The 20,159-nt window shown below is 40.2% G+C and overlaps 1 protein-coding gene across 2 annotated transcripts in view; it reads right to left on the minus strand.

The window, feature by feature from the left end:
- ATP13A4 (ATPase 13A4) overlaps positions 1-20,159 on the minus strand; it is a 254,995-nt gene that overhangs the window by 61,093 nt on the left and 173,743 nt on the right. For both annotated transcript variants that reach the window (XM_059687405.1, XM_059687406.1), the window contains 2 exons: positions 4,585-4,657; positions 3,513-3,641 (listed from right to left, as the gene is read on the minus strand). In XM_059687405.1, coding sequence (XP_059543388.1) covers positions 3,513-3,641; positions 4,585-4,657 — 202 coding nt within the window. The remainder of the gene's footprint in view (positions 1-3,512; positions 3,642-4,584; positions 4,658-20,159) is intronic.

The raw sequence follows: 20,159 nt of genomic DNA on the forward strand, positions 1-20,159 counted from the left end.
ACGGAGAAGGAAGGGGATTGTGGCAGAGTGACTACTCCTCCTCCTTCTCCTCCCACCCCAATTATTCCTAAGAGAATGAGGAGGCAGTAGTTATAAGCACAGGTTCTGAGGTCAAAATGTCTGGGTTTAAGTGTTTTATTTTCTTCATAAAACTTTCAACTGTTGGAAACTTATGTCATTTACCTATTTTCATATTTTCTGTCTCCCACTATAAAGTCAGCTCCAGGAGGGCCGAAATCTTATCTGCCTTGTTCCCTGCTGTATCCCCAGCATCTGGTAGAGTGTCTGCTCCATAGTAAGGGCTACTAAAACCTTTGTGAAATGAATGAATGAACAAATACACAAAGGAATTTAAATATCAGCACCACCACCTCTAAGTCTTGTGACCTTAAGCAAATTACTCACTCTCTCTAGGCCTTAGGTTCTCCCACCTTTATATAGTTGTGGATTGAATGAAATAACACACGTAAAATGTTGGCACAGTGTCTAATACATATAAGAACTAAGAAAAGTCAGCTATTTTGCCAAGAGAAGTTTTTAAAATGCTGATAGGATTTCCCCCATGGTATTCCCTTTTGCCTCTTGACTGCTTTGTGAGGAGCTAGATCTTAAAAGGCACCATTGTCTCAAGAGGCAGGAAACAAAGGACAGAGGAGTAGAGAACTAGTTTTTTGGTTTCAAAAGTCACTCGTAAGTTTGATCATAAATTTTAGAGAGTAAGAACAAAGCTTTCCCCTTTCTCCTACTACTCTGCTAGCTAAATAAAAATCCTTGGAAAGGCACCTGAAAGAAAACCCAAAGGAAACTTGGATTGTGGAAACCGAGAGCCAAAGGCACCTGGATCTGCTTCCTTTTCCAGGTAGATAAGCCTGGGGCATTTCCCAAGTCCAGAGTGAAGTGGGGGCACCAGAAAGGATGGGCTGCCCTAGACTAGATCCCCTTCCTCGATGCCTTGCACAACATCAGCAGCCAGACTAGGATCTGAAGGACATCAAATTCATGGGGATAACTGTTTGATTTATACCAGGTATTTCACAATGCACACTTCCAAGGGAGGCAGAATTTGGAACCAAAATAATAATTACGTGTAGCTATAAAATAAAGTGAAGCTTCTCGCTTAGTTGAGCTTAATGCAATAAGCTTACAACAGGCATGTGCTATGGATGGGAATACCCAGCTGAGGGAAAAAGGAGATGAGGCAAGCACAAAAAAATCACAGCAGCAGCTCTGCTCACCTTAGAATCCTCCTCCTCACTCCTATGGCCCCTTCTGACTGAGAACAAATGCCAATCCCATTTCCAATTCTAGTTCTCTCACTTGCTAGCTGAGCAGCCCTAGTATCTTTTCATTTCCATTTCCTCATCTGTAAATTGGGTATTATAATAGTTCCTAGTCAATTTGTTTTACGCCACAGTGAAGTGATATATAAAAGTTATTTGTAAAATGTATGAAGATGCTAGGAGTATTTGCTGTTCTTACATAAAATAAAGACTTCTACATATGGAAAGGTCTATTTTTCAAATGGGGGAAACTACCTGAGTCACATTTGTGGACCAATGTTCTAGGAATACATTTTCACTTTCAGGAAGTTAACCCTAATCTGTTTGTTCAATCAGCATCCTTTCCACAAATATGTACATGAGTGGAAAGATCTATGTAGGCTGTGTGATCAAGTATTTAGAGCATGGTGGTACTTGCTCTTTTTGAAGCAATGAATGAGAAAGCAATATTTCTGTTCTATGTGTCTGTCTCTGAAATTTACTTGTATCAGTACTTAAGTTATATAGATATTAATGCTGGTGACTTTATTTTTTTAGAAACAGACCCTAGGAAAAGTCACTTACTATTTAAGGTGACTTTAGGTCAATTTTGCACATTTATTGAAGGAGAGTTTTGTTTACCATTTCTACTTCTCTGGAACTCTCTGAGTTTTCCTCAGAATCCAGGTGAGAACTCCACACTGAGTCAGACTCAGGTGAGTAAATACTGCTTTCCACCCTACCTTGTTTTTCCACAACCAGGCACTCCGTCACCAATGAGGGAAGCCATTCCTCATGGGCAGGCTGCTGGGAAATGTGACAGTCACTGCCTTTGAGTGAGGAGGACAGTTCTTGGGCTTAAGGTTTGCACAGTGGGTACTATGGCAACATCCCGGATGAAGGATTTGATTAACATGCAAACCTCATCACTGTCATTATAAGAAAGTTAGATTTCAGCACATTAAAGGGTTATTTTGCAATTACATTGAATATATTTGTGTTTACCACATTTTCTTCTCTCAATTTTAAATTAAGCAGACTCATTTTTAATTTGAAACCAGCTTGTGTTAAACAATTTAGGAATAGATAATGACTCCCTTTACATTTAGGTGATGTTAAAAAGTGTGTGTGTGTGTGTGTGTGTGTGTGTGTGTGTGTGTGTGTGTGTGTGTTTTCATGTCTTTAGCAATTTGGAAACAGAAAAATGCAACAATTTGTAAGCACAAAAGACAAATAGTTTCTATTTCTGTGCTGCTGTAGAATCTCTTCTTCTCTCATTAGGACGTTCTCTTTCTCTCTCTCTCTCTCTCTCTCTCTCTCTCTCTCTCTCTCTCTCTCTCTGTGTGTGTGTGTGTGTGTGTTTGCCTAAGGAATATTTTGCAAATAGTGCTTTACTAATTACACAAATTCAAGTGGACTTTACAAAATACAAATGAGAACAAGGACAGTTTAAATCATAACTAGAAAACTGGCTTTCTGTTCAGTGAGATCATCTAGAAATACGATTCTAAAGTACAGAACTATTGGTGGCCGGTGTTGCCCAGTTGATTGAGCATCATCCCATGTACCAAGAGTTTAATGGTTCTATTCCCAGTCAGGACACATGCCTGGGTTGTGTGCTCAATCCCCAGTATGGGGCATATAGGAGGCAGCCAATGGATGATGTTTCTCTCTATCATTGGTGTTTCCATCTCTCTCTTCCTCTCCCTTCTGCTCTCTTAAAAAAAATAAAAAATAAACACATGTTTAAAGAACAGAACCATTACACTGCCTTTCCCCAAAGGTACAACTCAGTCTCCTTCCCAGTGACACCTGGGATTCAGATTTCCATCTACAGAGAGCAGGGCTGGATAAAATCTTTGCGCCCTGCCAGTTGTGAGATTTGGTAGTTTTGGGTTGTGTTTTGTTTGGATAAAAATAAAAACCATTCTCATATTTATGAAGAGATTGTGCACCAAACAGTGTAGTGACCCCACCCTCCTCAGAACCCAACTCATCCTATTCACGCCACCCATCAGGCAATTAATTAATCACATGTCGTATTAGGTTGTTTTTTTTTCTAGTTTTGTATTTCTCATGGCTTGATTCTTTTACTGTTAAATGTTTACTATTTGCATATACTGTGTCTTCCTCACCCCTCCATCACTGCTTAGCATGGGCCTGGTATAAGGCAGTGTGTATACACTGGTCTGCTTTGCTAACACTTGGCCTAGTTGTTGGACAGGAAAAAGAAGCTCCATGATAGCTGCCTACCTGTGAGCATGCCTTCGTTCACCACACAGCTCCCGTCAATCAGAATAGCATCGCATGGCAATGAGCATTTTCCTGGTAGAATGAGGGCATCTCCAGGAACCAAGAAGTGGGATTCCAGCTCCTGCTCACCTATACAACAGCAGAGTTTCCATGACTAGCTGACCTTCTCCTGTTTTTACTTAAAAATGAAAGGGACTGCAAACTCATGTCAGCCTGTTGGCAAGAACTATCCAGGGTGCACACCTGCCCCAGCCCCTTTCCACTCAATCACAAATTCCCAGGAACCGGGACAAGGGAATTAATTCCTGGGCCATAGCAAAGGACCAGCTCAGCAACAAGACCTCAGCTTGATCCTAGTACCTGGGACAGTGCTCTGCCCAGAGAAGTCATTCAAGGACATTTGGTCAACAGAAAAGACTGCCTCTTTGTTGCTGCTTACCCTCTTTGGCTGAGTTCCTGACCCCCTGCAGCACACTCCTTCCTTTGAATGAGAATGAGTGTAAACCTTACAGATAGCTTCTGCTGCCCCAGACACAGCTCCTCATTCCTCACAGAGAGCCACGGCCACCTCCCACTCCCCAGGCTAAGTCCAGAGCCAATGCCAGTGTCCAGCCAGCCATCTACAAGCTTCATTCAGGCTTGTGTTCTGGATAACAGATCAAAATCTCTGATGCAGGGTCTATTTGGAATAGTTAGTTAGGAAAATTAAAAAGCCATAGGAAGGCTTATCCAGTAATATTTAAATAACTGAGATATGGAGGGTAGAGGAAATCTGAAGCAACCCATACATGAGGTAAGAATGGTTTAATCTGGGCTGGGATGAGGATGAGCCATGCAAGGGTATAAAATTCAACAAGGTTCTCACTCTCAGAGTTCCTGCAGGTACAGGTCAGCATTTGTATGATCTTGTCTTCTTAAATTTTGCATCTCAGATGCCTTGTTTGCCTCACTTTAGCCCCAGTCCTGGTTTCAGTCAGAAAAGCCTTTTTCTCATGGACTAATAATAATAAATGAGACCAATTCCACCCTGAAATATTATCATGCTAACAATAGCAGAAGACATTTTACTTACCTTTGCCTTTTACAGTGATTGCAACCTGGACTTTGTTGTGATCCTCCACAAGGTTGTGCAGCTTAACTGATTGCTAGCAATTGAGAGTCAATGTTTTAATATTAGTCCACAAGGAAAACATATAAGGAAACCAACATCTTCTCAATACAGTAAATGCCGAGGCTGCTGTCATAGCCAAACTAATTCTGAACAAAGACTCGAGTTCAACTTTTGATGCTCCTGCTTCCCTCTTTCAACACCTACTCTACCCAACCACCTATCTACAGAAGTAGATATGCTCATTGGTTTTATGCTATTTCAATCCCAGGAAAAATAATGCACAGCCACTGCCCTCACAGACCTAAGGTAAAGCACAAAGGCTTCACTTCTGGAGGATGTAAGATTAGATTGGGGAAGAATGAGATCATAAACGGGTCACTTCGCCCTCTGTGCCTCTGTTTCCCTGTCTGCAAAACAACAACACTGAGGGCGACTTGTAAGTGGCTTTCCTTTGGAAGAGTCTGTGAATGCCTGGGTTGTGTTTTGATTGACCATGGAACGGTCATCCTCTCCTTTATGATGAGTGGGTTTTCACATTGGGGAAATCTGCAGAGTGGAGTCACACTGCTCTGTTGGAATCCCGATGCTGCCACTTATATGTTATTTAGCTTATTTAACTTTGTTTTCTTCATCTGAAAGTGGAGATGATTATACTGGGTATCTATTCTACAGGGTTGTTTTAGTTCATTGTTACCTTAATTATTCCTTTGGATAGTATTGACTATTGTGGCAAGAGCTCAAAGAGCGTTAATGATTAATAAGAAGTTGTTTGTCTGAGTACATCAGGTGGAAGAGTTTGCTTGAGGTGGAATAACTGAGATATGACCCTGTGCAAAGCAGTCCAGAGAAGTGGAGGCAGTATCTCTTAGGATAACTCAGGATACAGGGAGGCAGAGGTGAGACTGCTATGCTTTCCACACAGTTTACCACACCCACCGTAGGGGGCGCTGTCAGCTGGAGGGAGTGGGATGCTGCCCCAGCTGGGGCATCCCTGGAAGGCACTGCCCATCTTTGTATAGGTGTCAGTTACTCAGATACCAATAAGTAGAAGAGGTCTGAATAGTGTCAACAGTACTTACACACAGCTTAAGCTAACTCAAATACAAACCCTTTCCTTTTAGATGTTAGAGTATATTATTTTTATCTGTTCTGTGGATGATTTTTGACATTACAAGTGTCACCAAGCTAAGACAAGCATTACACACAATTATGCAACTTTCCTCTTGAGAGAACATAATGAATTCTGTGTTAATATTTATATAGAACAATTTATTATTTACTCCAGCTTTGCGTGAAAAGCTAAACTTCAATCATTTGGACCAATTGAGTGGAAGAAAGTATATTGCTGTCAGGCACATATTCATTTCCCTAACTTGACTTCCTGAGGCTTGCCTGTTGGGACATCCGCTTTAATGATGGATAACGGTGAGAAAGTCAGCAGCGGTTCTGTGGCAAGAACACTGGATTCCATCTGGAATCCCCATTTGTGGATCAGGCTTCCCCACTACCAGCTATGTACCCGTATATCAGAAATGTCATCTTTTAAGTTATTTGTCTCCTCTGTAAACAAATGACATTGGATTGGACCACTTTCAAGCTCTAAAATGGCATTATACTGATTAATTTTATATACCAGAGATTTATTCAAAACCTCCAAGGCTTCATAAAAGGAATATCAAAAGTATCTAAATGACTAAAATTATTATTATTTTTTAAACAGTTTAAAATGTTATGCAACTGCTTTGTGACTAACAATGTTCTAAGCACTTGGAATATAGTACTTGATTTAAAAATTTTTTTTAAGTAATTCTATAATGAAAATTTTATCTCCAATCATATCTAATAAAAGAGTAATATGCAAATCAACCATCACTCCATCACAAAGATGGTGGCGGCCATGGAGCTGGAACAAGCAGGAGGATTGGTTGCCCCCGGCAATGGAGGAAGCCAAGCTTCCCGCCTGCCCTGCCAGCCCTCAGCTCCACTCAAGGCTACAAAGTTTCAATTATAGAAGATAAATAAACCCAAGATACCTGCTTCCAGCCTGCGGGCATGGACAGCCTGAAAACGGCCCTCAGCCCCTCACCCAGGCTGGCCAGGCACCCCAGTGGGGACCCCCACCCTGAAGGGGGTGTGGCCAGCCTGCAAACAGCCATCAGCCCCTCACCCAGGCTGGCCAGGCACCCCAGTAGGGCCCCTCACCCTGAAGAGGCTGTGGCCAACCTGAAAACAGCCCTCAGCCCTTCACCCAGGTTGGCCACACCCCCAAGGGGTGAGGGTCCCCACTGGGGGGCTTGACCAGCCTGCAAACAGCCATCAGCCCCTCACCCAGGCTGGCCAGGCACCCCAGTGGGACCCCCACCCTGATCCGGGACACCCTTCAGGGCAAACCAGCTGGCCCCCACCCATGCACCAGGCCTCTATCCTATATAATAAAAGGGTAATATGCAAATTGACCCTAACAGCAGAACAATTGGGAATGACTGGTCACTATGACACACACTGACCACCAGGGGGCAGATGCTCAATGCAGAAGATGCCCCCTGGTGGTCAGTGCGCTCCCACAGGGGGAGCTCTGCTCAGCCATAAGCCAGGTTGATGGCTGCCAGCACAGCGGTGGTGGCGGGAGCCTCTCCCACCTCCTCAGCAGCACTAAGGATGTCCGACTGCAGCTTAGGCCTGCTCCCTGCTGGCAAGTGGACATCCCCTGAGGGCTGCCAGGCTGCCAGAGGGATGTCTGACTGCCAGCTTAGGCCTGATCCCCCGGGGAGTGGGCCTAAACCAGCAGGTGAACATCCCCCTAGGGGACCCAGACTGCGAGAGGGCACAGGCTGAGCTGAGGGATCTCCCCCACCTCCCCCGCCATCAAGTGCACAAATTTTTGTGCACCGGGCCTCTAGTGTACATATAACAAAACAAAAACAACAAAAAAAGGAGGATTTGAAAATGTTCAAGTAACTTGTCCACAATCATTTACTTACTAAGTATTAAGATTGACAATCTAACCCAGGTTTATCTAACTCAAAAGCCTTTTATGTTGATGGATATGTTTTCCTAAAGTGCTTTAAAATAGCTCTTTTTCTTTAAGAAGATAAATATCTTTCATGATAAACTTTGTTAAGTTATTTTCTTGCTTAGCAAACCCTTTTAGTCAATGCCTTGATAACTTCAACATAGCTTAAGAGGATGCTCATCAACACATTTGGAAGTGGTGAAGAATGCATTAAGAATTCTTGACCGTAATTCTCAAAACTCATGATGGCATAAAGTTGGATTTGTATATGAGGCTTAGCATTCTTTGTAGCCTGCCGTGCTTCCATTGCTTTGCTCAAGCTATTCCCTAGAATGCTCATCACAGTTTTCTACCAGCAAACTCTTTCTAATTCTTCACATAAATCCCTGCTCAAATGTCACCTCCATGCCATAAGTCCCTAACATCCCCAAGAATAATTAGTTGTTCTTCTCTTGGTGTTCCCACCTGTGTTAGTGTGCTAATCACATTCCATTATAGCCATCTGTCTTCTTGTCAGGCCTCCCCTGCGAGTCAGGCAGTTCAAAGAGGGGACCACACATTCACCTGTGTATCCCCTGAAGTCTCTCACATAGTAGGCCCTCAGCAAATATTTATTTAATAGAACTGAATTATTCTACTTCCCCAGCAACCCTGGGATAGGATAATGTAAGCATCCTCTTTGAGCTAATGTGCTCAGAAACTCTACAAACACAGGTTTCTATGACAACCAACCAGCTAGGAGAAAGCAAGTGCTGTGATGCTTGCCATGATTTTGAAGCTCGCTGCCTGATTTTCATTAGGCCCCCTCTGGCTCTCTAGTCCCTGTTCAGTGGGGCCAGAATCCGTTTCCAAGACTATTTGCATACTGTTATTATTTGGCATCTGTTGCTATGCATCGTCCTTGTGTTTGCTGTGGCTGGATTTCCTCCAGAGATAAGTAATGAGGGCATTAAATCAGGTATCTCTTAAGCCCAGCTCAGTCATGAATGAAGCAGTATGGGCCAGGCACTCAGCACTATTTCTAGCAGCCACCCATGGAGCCAGCAGTGGAGTATGCACTACAGTTCAATAGAAATACAGTTGAGTGCTGAGGTTTGCACTCAAACCTGCACCAAATGTTAGAAAGGGACTGACAGTGTGTTTCTTGCTTTGACAAAGTATGCTTTCTCTGTGCGGGATGATTTAGGACGACAGTAGATGCAGGAAGACTCCTGTAAATACCCCCTCTTTCAACTTTTAAAGGCCTATATTTGTGCAGCATGATAGGGGATGGCAGTAGATGCACCGTCTTTCATTCCTACCAACATCCTTCCCCGAATCTGCTTTTTGTTAAAACATATATATAATCAGTCATTTACTATCCCAGTGAAACTCATAGGTCTCTTTGAGATTTTGTCCAGTCAGTGGAATGGTGTGTTGTTCTTAACTTGGAGTCTGGAAATCTGGACTAAGGTCTACAGCATGAACAAATCAGTTCACCTCTCTGAATCCCCTGTCCCTCCTCTCAGGTGGTGGGAGGTATAACAATGCTATGTGTATCATTTTTTTTGCCGTGCTCCGCATAAGCACATTCATTATGGATGCAGGAGACCATTGCAAACTATAAAGTGCTAAACAGGTATTGACTATTAAGGATTTATGATTTAAGCTGCAAAGATACAGTCTCAGGAAACTGGCCCATTTTGTATAGTGTTACGAGATGCCTTACAGGTTGAGTCAGATAAACTTCTAATAACAAATACCAACTGCTAATAGGATTAATGTCTTTTTAAAGAAATCTTGCATTACTGCCATCAAATCTGAAGTTCCCATATTAGTCACTGTTTTGAGTAAAAACATTTAGGAATTCTGTTAAAATGTAGAACCTGAATGTTTAAATTCCCTTAAGGATTTTAAAATAAATATTTTAAAAATTGTAAATAGAAAAAAGAGAATACCTAATTTCAGAAGAGAACATATTTAGAAGCAGAACAGAAAAACCAGAAACCATAAAAAAAGAAAAATATATTTCATTAGACACATTTTAAATAACCGACAAAAGTCAAGAAAAGAAAAATAGACTAAAAAATAAAACTTTTCCACATATGTGATAAATATAAAGTCAGTAAATAGAAAAAAATACAAATCTTTATCAGACAAAGAAAAATGTATCTCTTTTCACTAGTAATCAGAGAAATCTAAACTAAAACATTAATGAAACAATTTTTAAAACACATATTAGATTAAAAAATTTTAAATATCCACATATAATACCAAATATTAGTGAAGATCTGGGGAAATGAATACTCTCATATGCTGCTGATAGAATAATAAATTGTTTAATTTGGACTAAGCAACATCAGTATCTATTAGTATCTAAAATATACATATCTTTTCATTTACCAAATGGGCATTTGGTTGCTTTGCTTTAAAAAATGCAAACACTAATATGTAAGGATCAACTATATTATAGTTATGTTTAATTCAAAATATTTGTGGTGAAAAAATTGGATAGGAAATTCATTATTTTTCATAAATAAGAGAATGGTTGAGTAAATTATGGTGTAGTACCATGAAATATCATGTCATTATTTTTAAACATGATCTAGAAGTATTTGCTTCCTTGGTGGATGGTCATTGTACATATTGTAAAGTGAAAAATGCAACTTCCAGATTGACATCCATAGTATGACCCTTCTTTATAAAACAAATTAATACATAAATTAATCTCCACAGATTTCAGCATATTTTATAGAGTAAAAAGAGTGAAGAAATATGTTAAACTGATAACAAATAGATAGGTGATGATGATGATGATAGATAAGTAGATAGGTAGATAGATAGATAGATAGATAGATAAATAGATTTGAGATCTTAGTGCTTGAATTTGTCCTTTGGGGGATTCCCCTAAAACACGAGCTCTTATGCCTTTGGAATGCATAACCACTTGTTAGGAAACAGTTAAAAAGTGCAGATTCCTGCTTATACCCTGGATATTTTTATTTAATAGGTCAAGAACTTAGGTAATCTTGAGTAATTCCCTTACTGAAACATGGGTTTCTAGAGTAGAGAATCAAACCTATTTTTTTCTTTCTACAACCCTTCCCCTAACTTACACATACATTTCTAAATTTCTTTTTGGTTTCCTTAAAGAAAGGTAGACCTGAGTTCCAAATGAAGAAATGAACATTGTAAAAGGATTTTAAAAGAGAGACTGAAGTTTGTCTGCCGGAAACCATTCATTGTCTTCACTAGCTGAGTTTAGACAGAGACCCTCCAAAAGCTAGTAACCTTTGAAGTTCTAGCAAAGGTCAGAACTGTGCACCACCCAGTTAATCTAGATAAAGATAGCTGAAGCAACCTCCCTACCTTTAATCATGTAAATTGCCTAAGGGTGATGTTATGACCTAATCTGTGTGTCATTGAAACCTCCTTAACCTAGGACTACCCCAAACAAACCACCTTACCTTCGGGCTACCCCAGACAGACCTCCTTACCCTAAGGCTACCCCGACCTCAATAAAAGATCGGAGCGACCTGAGCTTAGGGGGAAGTCCTTCGGGACTTGCCCGCCTGGTCCCCCAATATTGCAAAATTATCTCGTGTCTTTTTCTCTCATTTGTTGTGCGGCTCCTCTTTCAGATACCGAACCCTACTCCACGCAGAACGTGGAGGGAGTCATACTCAACATCTGGCGCCCGACGGGTAATCTGGAAGTGCAGGTCTCGCTGGAGCGAGAAAAGGACGTTTTCACCGAAAAGGTGTGGAAAACTCACCGAAAAAAGGTGAGGGGGAATCTACCGCACGCAATGCCCAGGATCAACTACAGAAGCCCGGGTCTGTAAGTACACTGGGAACGTTTTCTTAACCAGGCTAACAAACGGGGCAGGATTTGGCTTTAAAAAAAGTGGATTCAGCTTTAAAAAGGTATATTTGGCTTTTAAAAACTAAGAAACTTTATCATAGACTTTTGATTTGCATGTTTCAAGTGTTAAAATTTTAGAAGGTAATCTTTTACAGTTTTTGCATGTTATTATAGAATATAATCTTTATTTTTTCTTGAAAAAGGTACTCTTTTATATCAGGCTGAAAAAAATAGTGCCATGGTCATCTTAATGTGTTTTCTTACCCAAATTAAAATCTTAATTTGTATTTGGAATCTATCTGTAATAAGAAATGAAACGCCGCTGCCGAATCTCTCTCTGGTTCGGAGAGATTCAAAGATGGCAGGAGAGCGCAGAGCTATAAGCTCTCCCGCAATGGGATTACTTAATGTTCTGTTTAAAAACTACCGGAGAACATGTTTGGAACATCAAACTTTGGCTAAGATAACCTTGGGTGCTAGCCATTGCTTTAGAAAGCGAAATAAGGAAAAACTTAAAATGTCTTTTTCTATTAAGCATGACTTTGGGAACAAATACGCCATCTGAGTCATTTGCTGAAACTTCCCCCAAAAGCAGGATGTGGTGGAAAGGAAAAGGGAGCACATGGCGATCCAATATGGACCCCTCCTCTAATTTAAAGTCTCCTTCTCGTAATTGAAAAGTTTTACAAAATTTAAAATGCGTCTGGGATTTCTGTTCACGTGTAAAGAGAAAACTTGGCTTGGAACTAATGCGCGCACGTTCCGATTTTGGACATTTAGATAGAGTTTTGAGCTAGAGTCTCTCTTTACAAATGTGCAGAATAAAACCCAAGACTTATTGTTTCCTAAGGAAAATGGCGAATTTGACCCAGGGTAGAAATTCTAGCAACAAGATTGGTATTTTTCCATAATAATGTTAATTAAGCCTACTCCAAAGATAATTTTAAGACCTCTAAAAGGTCTCAGTAAAATTGTCTCTGTTACAAAAATTTGCTAAAGTAAATGCCTTAAAATAATTGAATTTGAATCTCAAAAATTATTAAAATCTCTATTAAAATCTAAGTAGCCCCGGTAAAAAACCGGCCCTTTGTTTATTGAAAAGGCTGGCCAAAACATTTCTAATGATAAAAGGGGCTAGTTGCTTCCCGCCTGTAGCAAATTCAAAAAGAATGTGGTCAATTTACATCTGATTGGTCCAGGGTAGGCCAAACCTGTTCTTCCAGGGAAAACAGCCCCCCCTTCCTCCCCCACCTCCCTGCCCCCCAGGCCAATTTTGAAACTTCCCACCGGCAAGCAAGGGGCAGGAAACAATGTAGCTACAACCTTGTTTCTTGACCTTCCCCAGAGGAAAAAATTCTGGTCCTTTTAAAATCAAAGGCTGGGCCAGGCCTGCCTTGCCAGCCTCAAGTGTGGTTTTCCAAAGCTGCTGGGAAATTTAAGACCTTGGAGTTTATACCTAGGTATCTTGAAGTGACATAAAACTGAACTGTTGATCTGAGTATGTCTAGTATAAAGTCAAGATGATAGAAGTTAAACTATTAATTGAAAATGCCTTATATTTTATTTGAAATGTATCCTTAAATGTAAAAGTATTGATTTGAAGAATGCTGTTTTAATTTGCTACCTAAGATTTAAAGTTCTGAAAGTTTAAAGTGCAAATTGAATCAGGAGAAATTAATTAATGTATAACTTGTTTTTGAAAGAATAAAATGTGTTCTCCCTTAAATGATTAGGAATTCAAAATATGTTACTTCTTGATCAGATTTAAAAAAGAGGATTAATTTTGTCATCTCCACTGAAATTTTTAATACAAAAACCAGTTTAAATTTGCTTGATATTCTTTAAAATAATTATAAAAGGCGTAAACAGCTAATGGGATTTCTGCTTGTCTACAATATAATGTTGGCCATCTATCTTTTAGGAATTTTGGTTTCCTCTTCCCTTGTTTATTGTGAGAATAAGGAAATCATGTTTTCTGTCAGAAAACAGTGTAGACAGCCACCACTTTGAGCTGCCTGACTTGGCAGCCGCCATGTTGGCCGCATGGCCTGCTGCTCCCCCTGGGAGCCGCCATCTTGGAACAACAAAGGCCCCTCCCTCCCTCTGACTTAGCCAATCACAAAGGGAATGTCTTCTCACTGAGGCAGGATGGAATTTCAGGGGTGGAGCTTTAAGGCGGAATTTCACTACAGAAATGCAAATGGGGCAGAAAGTGTTCTAATCTCTTAAATCTAGAAAACCCTGCTTTCCTTAAGGACAATTAAAGGTTATGTTCCCTCCCTAAACAAAAGTTAAATAGCTTATGTCAAAGTATTTATAAGGGACTGATAGCAGTAATCCAATTTCTGTGATCCCAGCTGAAATTTTAAAACCAGTTTAAATTAATTGATATCTCTTAATAATTATAAGTGTATAATTTTTAAATTATATATTTATATATATTTGATGGTCTTTCAAGTTGGATTTCAAAACTATAACCAAGGAATGACTTTGAGAAATTTCAAAATTTCACGGGCCCTGAAATGTTTTCAAAAGTTTATTCTCTCTTTTTAAATTTAGCTAAATTTAATATACTTGAAATCACATGGAAAGCTTTATCAAATAAAAATTAATGAATATAAAGTTTTTGCCTCTGAGAAAGGGCAAAACAAGTTATTTTTAATATTTCTTAAAATACAGCAGTGAAATTTTAAGATGTAATTTGAAATAACCAAAGCTCCTCACTACTTCATTTTAAATTAGGCTGGAAGTGGTGCAGCGTTTGCCCCTTGTGAATCAGAAGTTTACTAAATACTAAATTTACTTGCTTTGCTTTTTAAAAAAATACTTACTTAAATTACTATCCTTGTAAGCAATTGAATCCTAGTAAATTCTTCTGAAAAGGTTACTGAAGGCTTCCCATAATTCCTCTGTATATGCAAATAAGCCAAAGGGTATACTCTTTAAAAATATAATTGCTAACATTTACAGATTGTTGTTAAAATACTAAAAATTAGTCACCATAAATGAAAAATCACTTGAAATATATAGCTTTGCGACAGTATTTGTTAAAATCTCAAGGCAACCATGTTCCTTACATTTGTTGCTTGTGTGAGAAAGAAAACTGTCGGGAAGGAAATAAAAAGAGGTTTCCTTCAGATGTCTAACTATAATTAAAAATCAATATATTGGGCCTCATAAACTAAAGTGAATAATTTGTGTTTTGCCTCCTTAAACAAAGTTTATGTAAATTTACCCAAAGACTACTACCAGAAATTTAATGTCATTTACTCTCCATAACTTAGGACAAGTAAAGTTAAAAGAATAAATGTTATTTCAAACTGACTTAAATTGGCAAATTGGGCTAAGTGGATATTCAGGGGAACTTAGCTGTCACCTATTAAAATATAAACTACTACAATTTTTAAATAAGACCTCCATCATTATACCAAAAAATACTAGGCAAGAACCAATTCCTGGAGCTTTAACTGTTTTTACTGATGGATCATCAAATGGGAAAGCTGCCTATCATACTATAAATTCTGACAGAGTCATAATGACCAGTCATACTTCTGTGCAAAGAATTGAATTAGAAGCTATTATGGCTGCATTGCAAGATTTCCAACAGCCTGTTAACATAATTTCTGATCCTCTTATGCTTCGGGCCTAGTAAGTAGAATTGAAACTGCCCGGTTGAAATGGCTTAGTGACCAAAGTTTATGCTTACTATTAGGGCAGGTTCAGCAGATTGTGCAGCAGAGAAAGTACCCTTTTCATATCACTCACATCAGGGCTCACAGTGTATTACCTGGCCCATTAACTAAGGGAAATGCACATGCTGATCAATTGGTTGCTTTATTAAAAGAGGCTTCAGAGTCTCATCAGCTTTTACATCAGCCTGCTAAAATGTTGTCCAAACAATTCTCAGTCTCTCAACAGAAAGCAAAACAGATTATCAAGGAATGTCCCAGTTGCATGTTATATCTTCCTCAAGGGCCTAACACAGGAGTCAACCCTAGAGGTTTGCTAAGGGACCATATCTGGCAAATGGACATAACACATTATACTCCTTTTGGACGTCTTGGGGCGTTACATGTTTCTGTAGATACCTTTTCAAAGGTCCTATGGGCCACTGTATCTACAGGAGAGATGGCAAAACAGGTTATTAATCATTGCCTAGCTGCTTTTGCTGTCATGGGAATTCCAAAGATTATTAAAACTGATAATGGACCTGCTTATACAAGCTTTCAATTCCAGGAATTTTGTAAAAAGTGGAAAATTCAGCACATTTACGGGAATACCATATAATTCCCGAGGACAGGCCATTATTGAACGTCAACACCAAAGACTGAAATCTCAATTAGAAAAACAAAAAAGGGGGATGATGGAGAAATCACCCATGGGTAGGCTGCATCAAGCCCTAATTACTCTAAATTTTTTCACTTGTGATGCTGATGGAAAGACACCTATGGAACTACATTGGTGTCAGAATAAATCAAAAGAAAATGGTCTAGTTAAATGGAAGGATCCCGAATCTGGTTTATGGAAGGGTCCTGACCCATTATTAACCTTTGGCAGAGGGTACGCTTGTATATTCCCAGAGAATTTTTTCAAACCCGTATGGATTCCTGCTAGAAATATTAAACTGCATCAGGAATCTAGCCAGACTGAAGATCTTGCGCCTGGAGCCTTACCATGTAGCTGTAAACAATAAACAAAAAACAGCCTAGAGACCACCTGGGGCATGGTAAAGTAAAGTATGGTAACAATCATTTCAGGTAAAAACTATAGTTTCATACTGATCTTAAAAGACACATTTTTTCCTTTACCTGGGAAGGACAGCACAGCTATCCCAAGGTTAGAGGGCTCCAGTTAATATGTCAACTCAGTGTTCTGGAGAACCAAAACTGCCTAAGTGCTTAAGTTTAACCCAGGTAACTCAAGGGTTCTAGACCCAAAACTGTAATTTAGATAACATGCCTAAGCTTAACCTAGGTCACCAAGGACGCTAGATAATGTGTTCACCCAAAATTGTAATTTAGATAGCATACTGTCTCTGCTTCTGTAAATTTCTTTTTTTAAAAAAAAACTAGGTTCCTCATTCCAAACCTTGAGTTTAAAATTTAAGTTGTCATGACCTAGAGCAAAGAATATTCTTACATGGTATTCTACAAGTTTTATTAATAATTTTTGATGCTTTACAACAGTATATTGTGCATTTATCCCAAACAAACTTACAAATTAATTCTTTGACATGAAGGGATTTATTCCCTCCTGGGAAGGCACTTAAGCATTCTGTATTGACCTCTCTTGACCTTTTTTGCCAAGAGGATTTCCTCTTCTCACAATCAATTGTCTACAGCTGTTACCTGAGCTCTCCATTCAAGCTGAGATCATGGAAAGCTGGTACCATGGATCTGTCTCTTGCCCAATGGCGTAAGTTGGGCCCTCTCTGGAGAAGAAACCTGGATTCCCTATGATCAATCCCCGGACCCCGCCAGCAGGCGAGGGGATCCAAAGGCAGTTGCTGGGCATGGAGGCCAGAGGGACATAGGCTACCAAGGAGACAGAACTGAACCTCACATCACCCTACTTGGCCCAGAGATGGCTGGTAGTCAAAGACGGGTAAGACCCCACAGGGTGGGGCAACCTAAGACAGGCACAGTCGGGAGCCAGTAGGAGAAAACTTGGGGTTCAACAGAGGTGGGGCACAGATCCTCACCCCCCCAGTGGTGCAGGGGCTTGAACACTCGCCCCTTCTGAGGAAGGTCTCCTGTCCCCTTGGCTGCTTCTTGCTTCCCATGCCCAGCCCATATCAGGAACCAAATAACAGAAGAAACTTGGTCCAGCTGTAAATGGTACCCAGAAAAACGAGGCTTAGTTTAACAGACTCTAAATTTAAATCTAGCCTAACAACAGAAATGCTTAAGCCTCCTCAAGGATGTAAAGTGATCCTTTCAATTAATATTTACAGTGTAAATTAAGATTATTGTTAAAATATTAAATTTGACAGTAACATAGTTGTCAAGTTTTCACATTAAATTTGGCTAATTTGAGATAAGTAATTATTCAAAAACTATTAACGAAAATTTTCATTTCGTGGTAAAATTGCTTATCATGCTATGAACCTAAAGCAGTCATATTTTAACAACGGATCCCAGAAAGCCAGCCACAAAGACAGAAGAGACAGTTCAGAGATGGAGATGGTGAAGACGCCTTGCCATGCTAGCAGTCAGCAGCTATGAGTCGCTGCAGGGTGCCCAGGACCGGACCTGCATTTTCCACCATCCAGAACCAACATTTCATGCTGGCATGTACACATGAACTGTCGGACATTGAAACTTGGACTCAGAACTGTTGGACATTGAAAATGGGACTTGTTCTCTTATTTCTAGTCTACAGATACTTGATTTTTTAAAGAAAAAATAAGGGGGAGATGCCGGAAACCATTCATTGTCTTCACTAGCTGAGTTTAGACAGAGACCCTCCAAAAGCTAGTAACCTTTGAAGTTCTAGCAAAGGTCAGAACTGTGCACCACCCAGTTAATCTAGATAAAGATAGCTGAAGCAACCTCCCTACCTTTAATCATGTAAATTGCCTAAGGGTGATGTTATGACCTAATCTGTGTGTCATTGAAACCTCCTTAACCTAGGACTACCCCAAACAAACCACCTTACCTTCGGGCTACCCCAGACAGACCTCCTTACCCTAAGGCTACCCCGACCTCAATAAAAGATCAGAGCGACCTGAGCTTAGGGGGAAGTCCTTCGGGACTTGCCCGCCTGGTCCCCCAATATTGCAAAATTATCTCGTGTCTTTTTCTCTCATTTGTTGTGCGGCTCCTCTTTCAGATACCGAACCCTACTCCACACAGAACGTGGAGGGAGTCATACTCAACATTTGTCATAAACACATAGATGGGAAATGTATAGGACAAAAACAGTATCTAAGTCAAGAGAAATATGTGAAAACATTCTAGGGGACATAACAGACCCTTTACCTGGGACTCATTGATTGTAAGTAATTTTTAAATCTGGTTTAGGCAGAAGATGAGAATTTTTGAGGCTGCAGGGATGTCTTATGAACCTAAGGTAGGAAGTGCAGCCAAGTCTTCCAAGGGCTCTGAATAAGAACAGGAAATGCCATGAGGAGCAGGTGACTCTTTCTGTCTCTGCTGGATTGTTCATTGCTCGCCTCTGTGTCTCATTGCATATTTGGTTCATTCTTTCACTCTCTTTTTCTGCTGAAGTTTCTTCTCTGCTTGTCCATACACAGGCATCAAGTGTGGCCACCCTGGTCCTGGCTATACATCATTTCTCAGATGATGTTTCTAATGCAGATGAGCAGCAGCTTTAAGCCCTTATTTTAAGATCTCAGGCAAAAAGACATGTTAGCATCGCTCCTGTTGATGGATTGGATTCCAGTAGGTCAAGTGCTCCTGGTACCAACTAACTGTGGCAGTGGAGGGATAGAGTCACATGGAACAAGCTAGTTGCAGGCTGCCACAGCTCAGGTGCACTCAGTCTTCAGAGAAGAGGAGTGAAGGTGGAGCACGTTCCCCAAAACATGTGCACTTCCTCCCATCTCTGTCAGAGACTAGGAGGCCGGAGGGAGTAACCAAATTCTTGGGTTCAGCCTGTGGTAAAGTCCTCCTTACTTTATGTCCTTGGGTTCCATGAGCTATGATGCATATTTATATTATAGATCCCTTTTGTGAATAAGGTAATTTAAGTGGATTTCTATTATGTGCATACAACCTGAGTGAGTAGTTTATCTGGATAGTTAGTCTAACATCTAACAAGGTCCTACAGGAGTTGACTCAAGTCTGCAACACGTGCTCCCAGGTCTCCAGGGACTAGAAAGTTTCTTATTGTTTCAAAGTTTTGTGGGGGTTTTTTGTTTGTTTTGTTTTTTGGTGTTTTTTTTTTGTTTTTGTTTGTTTGTTTTTGCATTCCTTATTAGTGGCTGTGGCAAAATGAGTACTAAAGAAGTGGGACCTAATAAAACAGAGTTTCACCTCCACCCTTTACAGCTGAGTAAAGTGAGCCTGGGAAGGAGAAGAGAGTCCCTAGAGTCACAAGATGAATGAGTCACTGGTCATTGGAAGCCTTGTGTATGCTGCTTCCTTGTTCAAGTTAAGTATAGGGCTCCTCCCTTCAATCTCTGTGCCCCCTCCCATCTTCCCATCACTTACTTCTCCACTCCAGAAATAATAATAATAAAATTAGCAACAGCAACAGCAGTGATAACAAGAACTAACAACATGTGTTCAGTGCCCACAGTGTATGGGAACATAAGTTCTTCACACACATTATTACACACACACACACACACACACACACACACACACACACATCTTATAGATGAGGAAGCAGATTATTAAAGTTTCAAGTAACAAATAGTGTCAAGTAACACAAATAGTAAGGGGGAGGTTCTTTTTATATTTTGTTAATCCTCACAGAGGATATTTTTTCTTTTTAATTTTTAGAGAGAATGGAAGAAGGGGAGAGGTAGGAGAGAGAGGATTCATCATTCAGTCTCACAAATCCTAAGCCGAGGCCAGGGATCGAACCTGCAACCTAGGTACAAGCCTTTACTAGGAATCAAACCCGTGACCGTTCCTTGGGCAGGATGATGCTCTAACCACTAAGAAACACTGATCTCCCTGCTAAAAGTCCTCAGAGTATTCTGTATTTTTTC

Source organism: Myotis daubentonii, chromosome 3, assembly GCF_963259705.1.
Source record: "Myotis daubentonii chromosome 3, mMyoDau2.1, whole genome shotgun sequence".
Lineage (NCBI taxonomy): Eukaryota > Metazoa > Chordata > Mammalia > Chiroptera > Vespertilionidae > Myotis > Myotis daubentonii.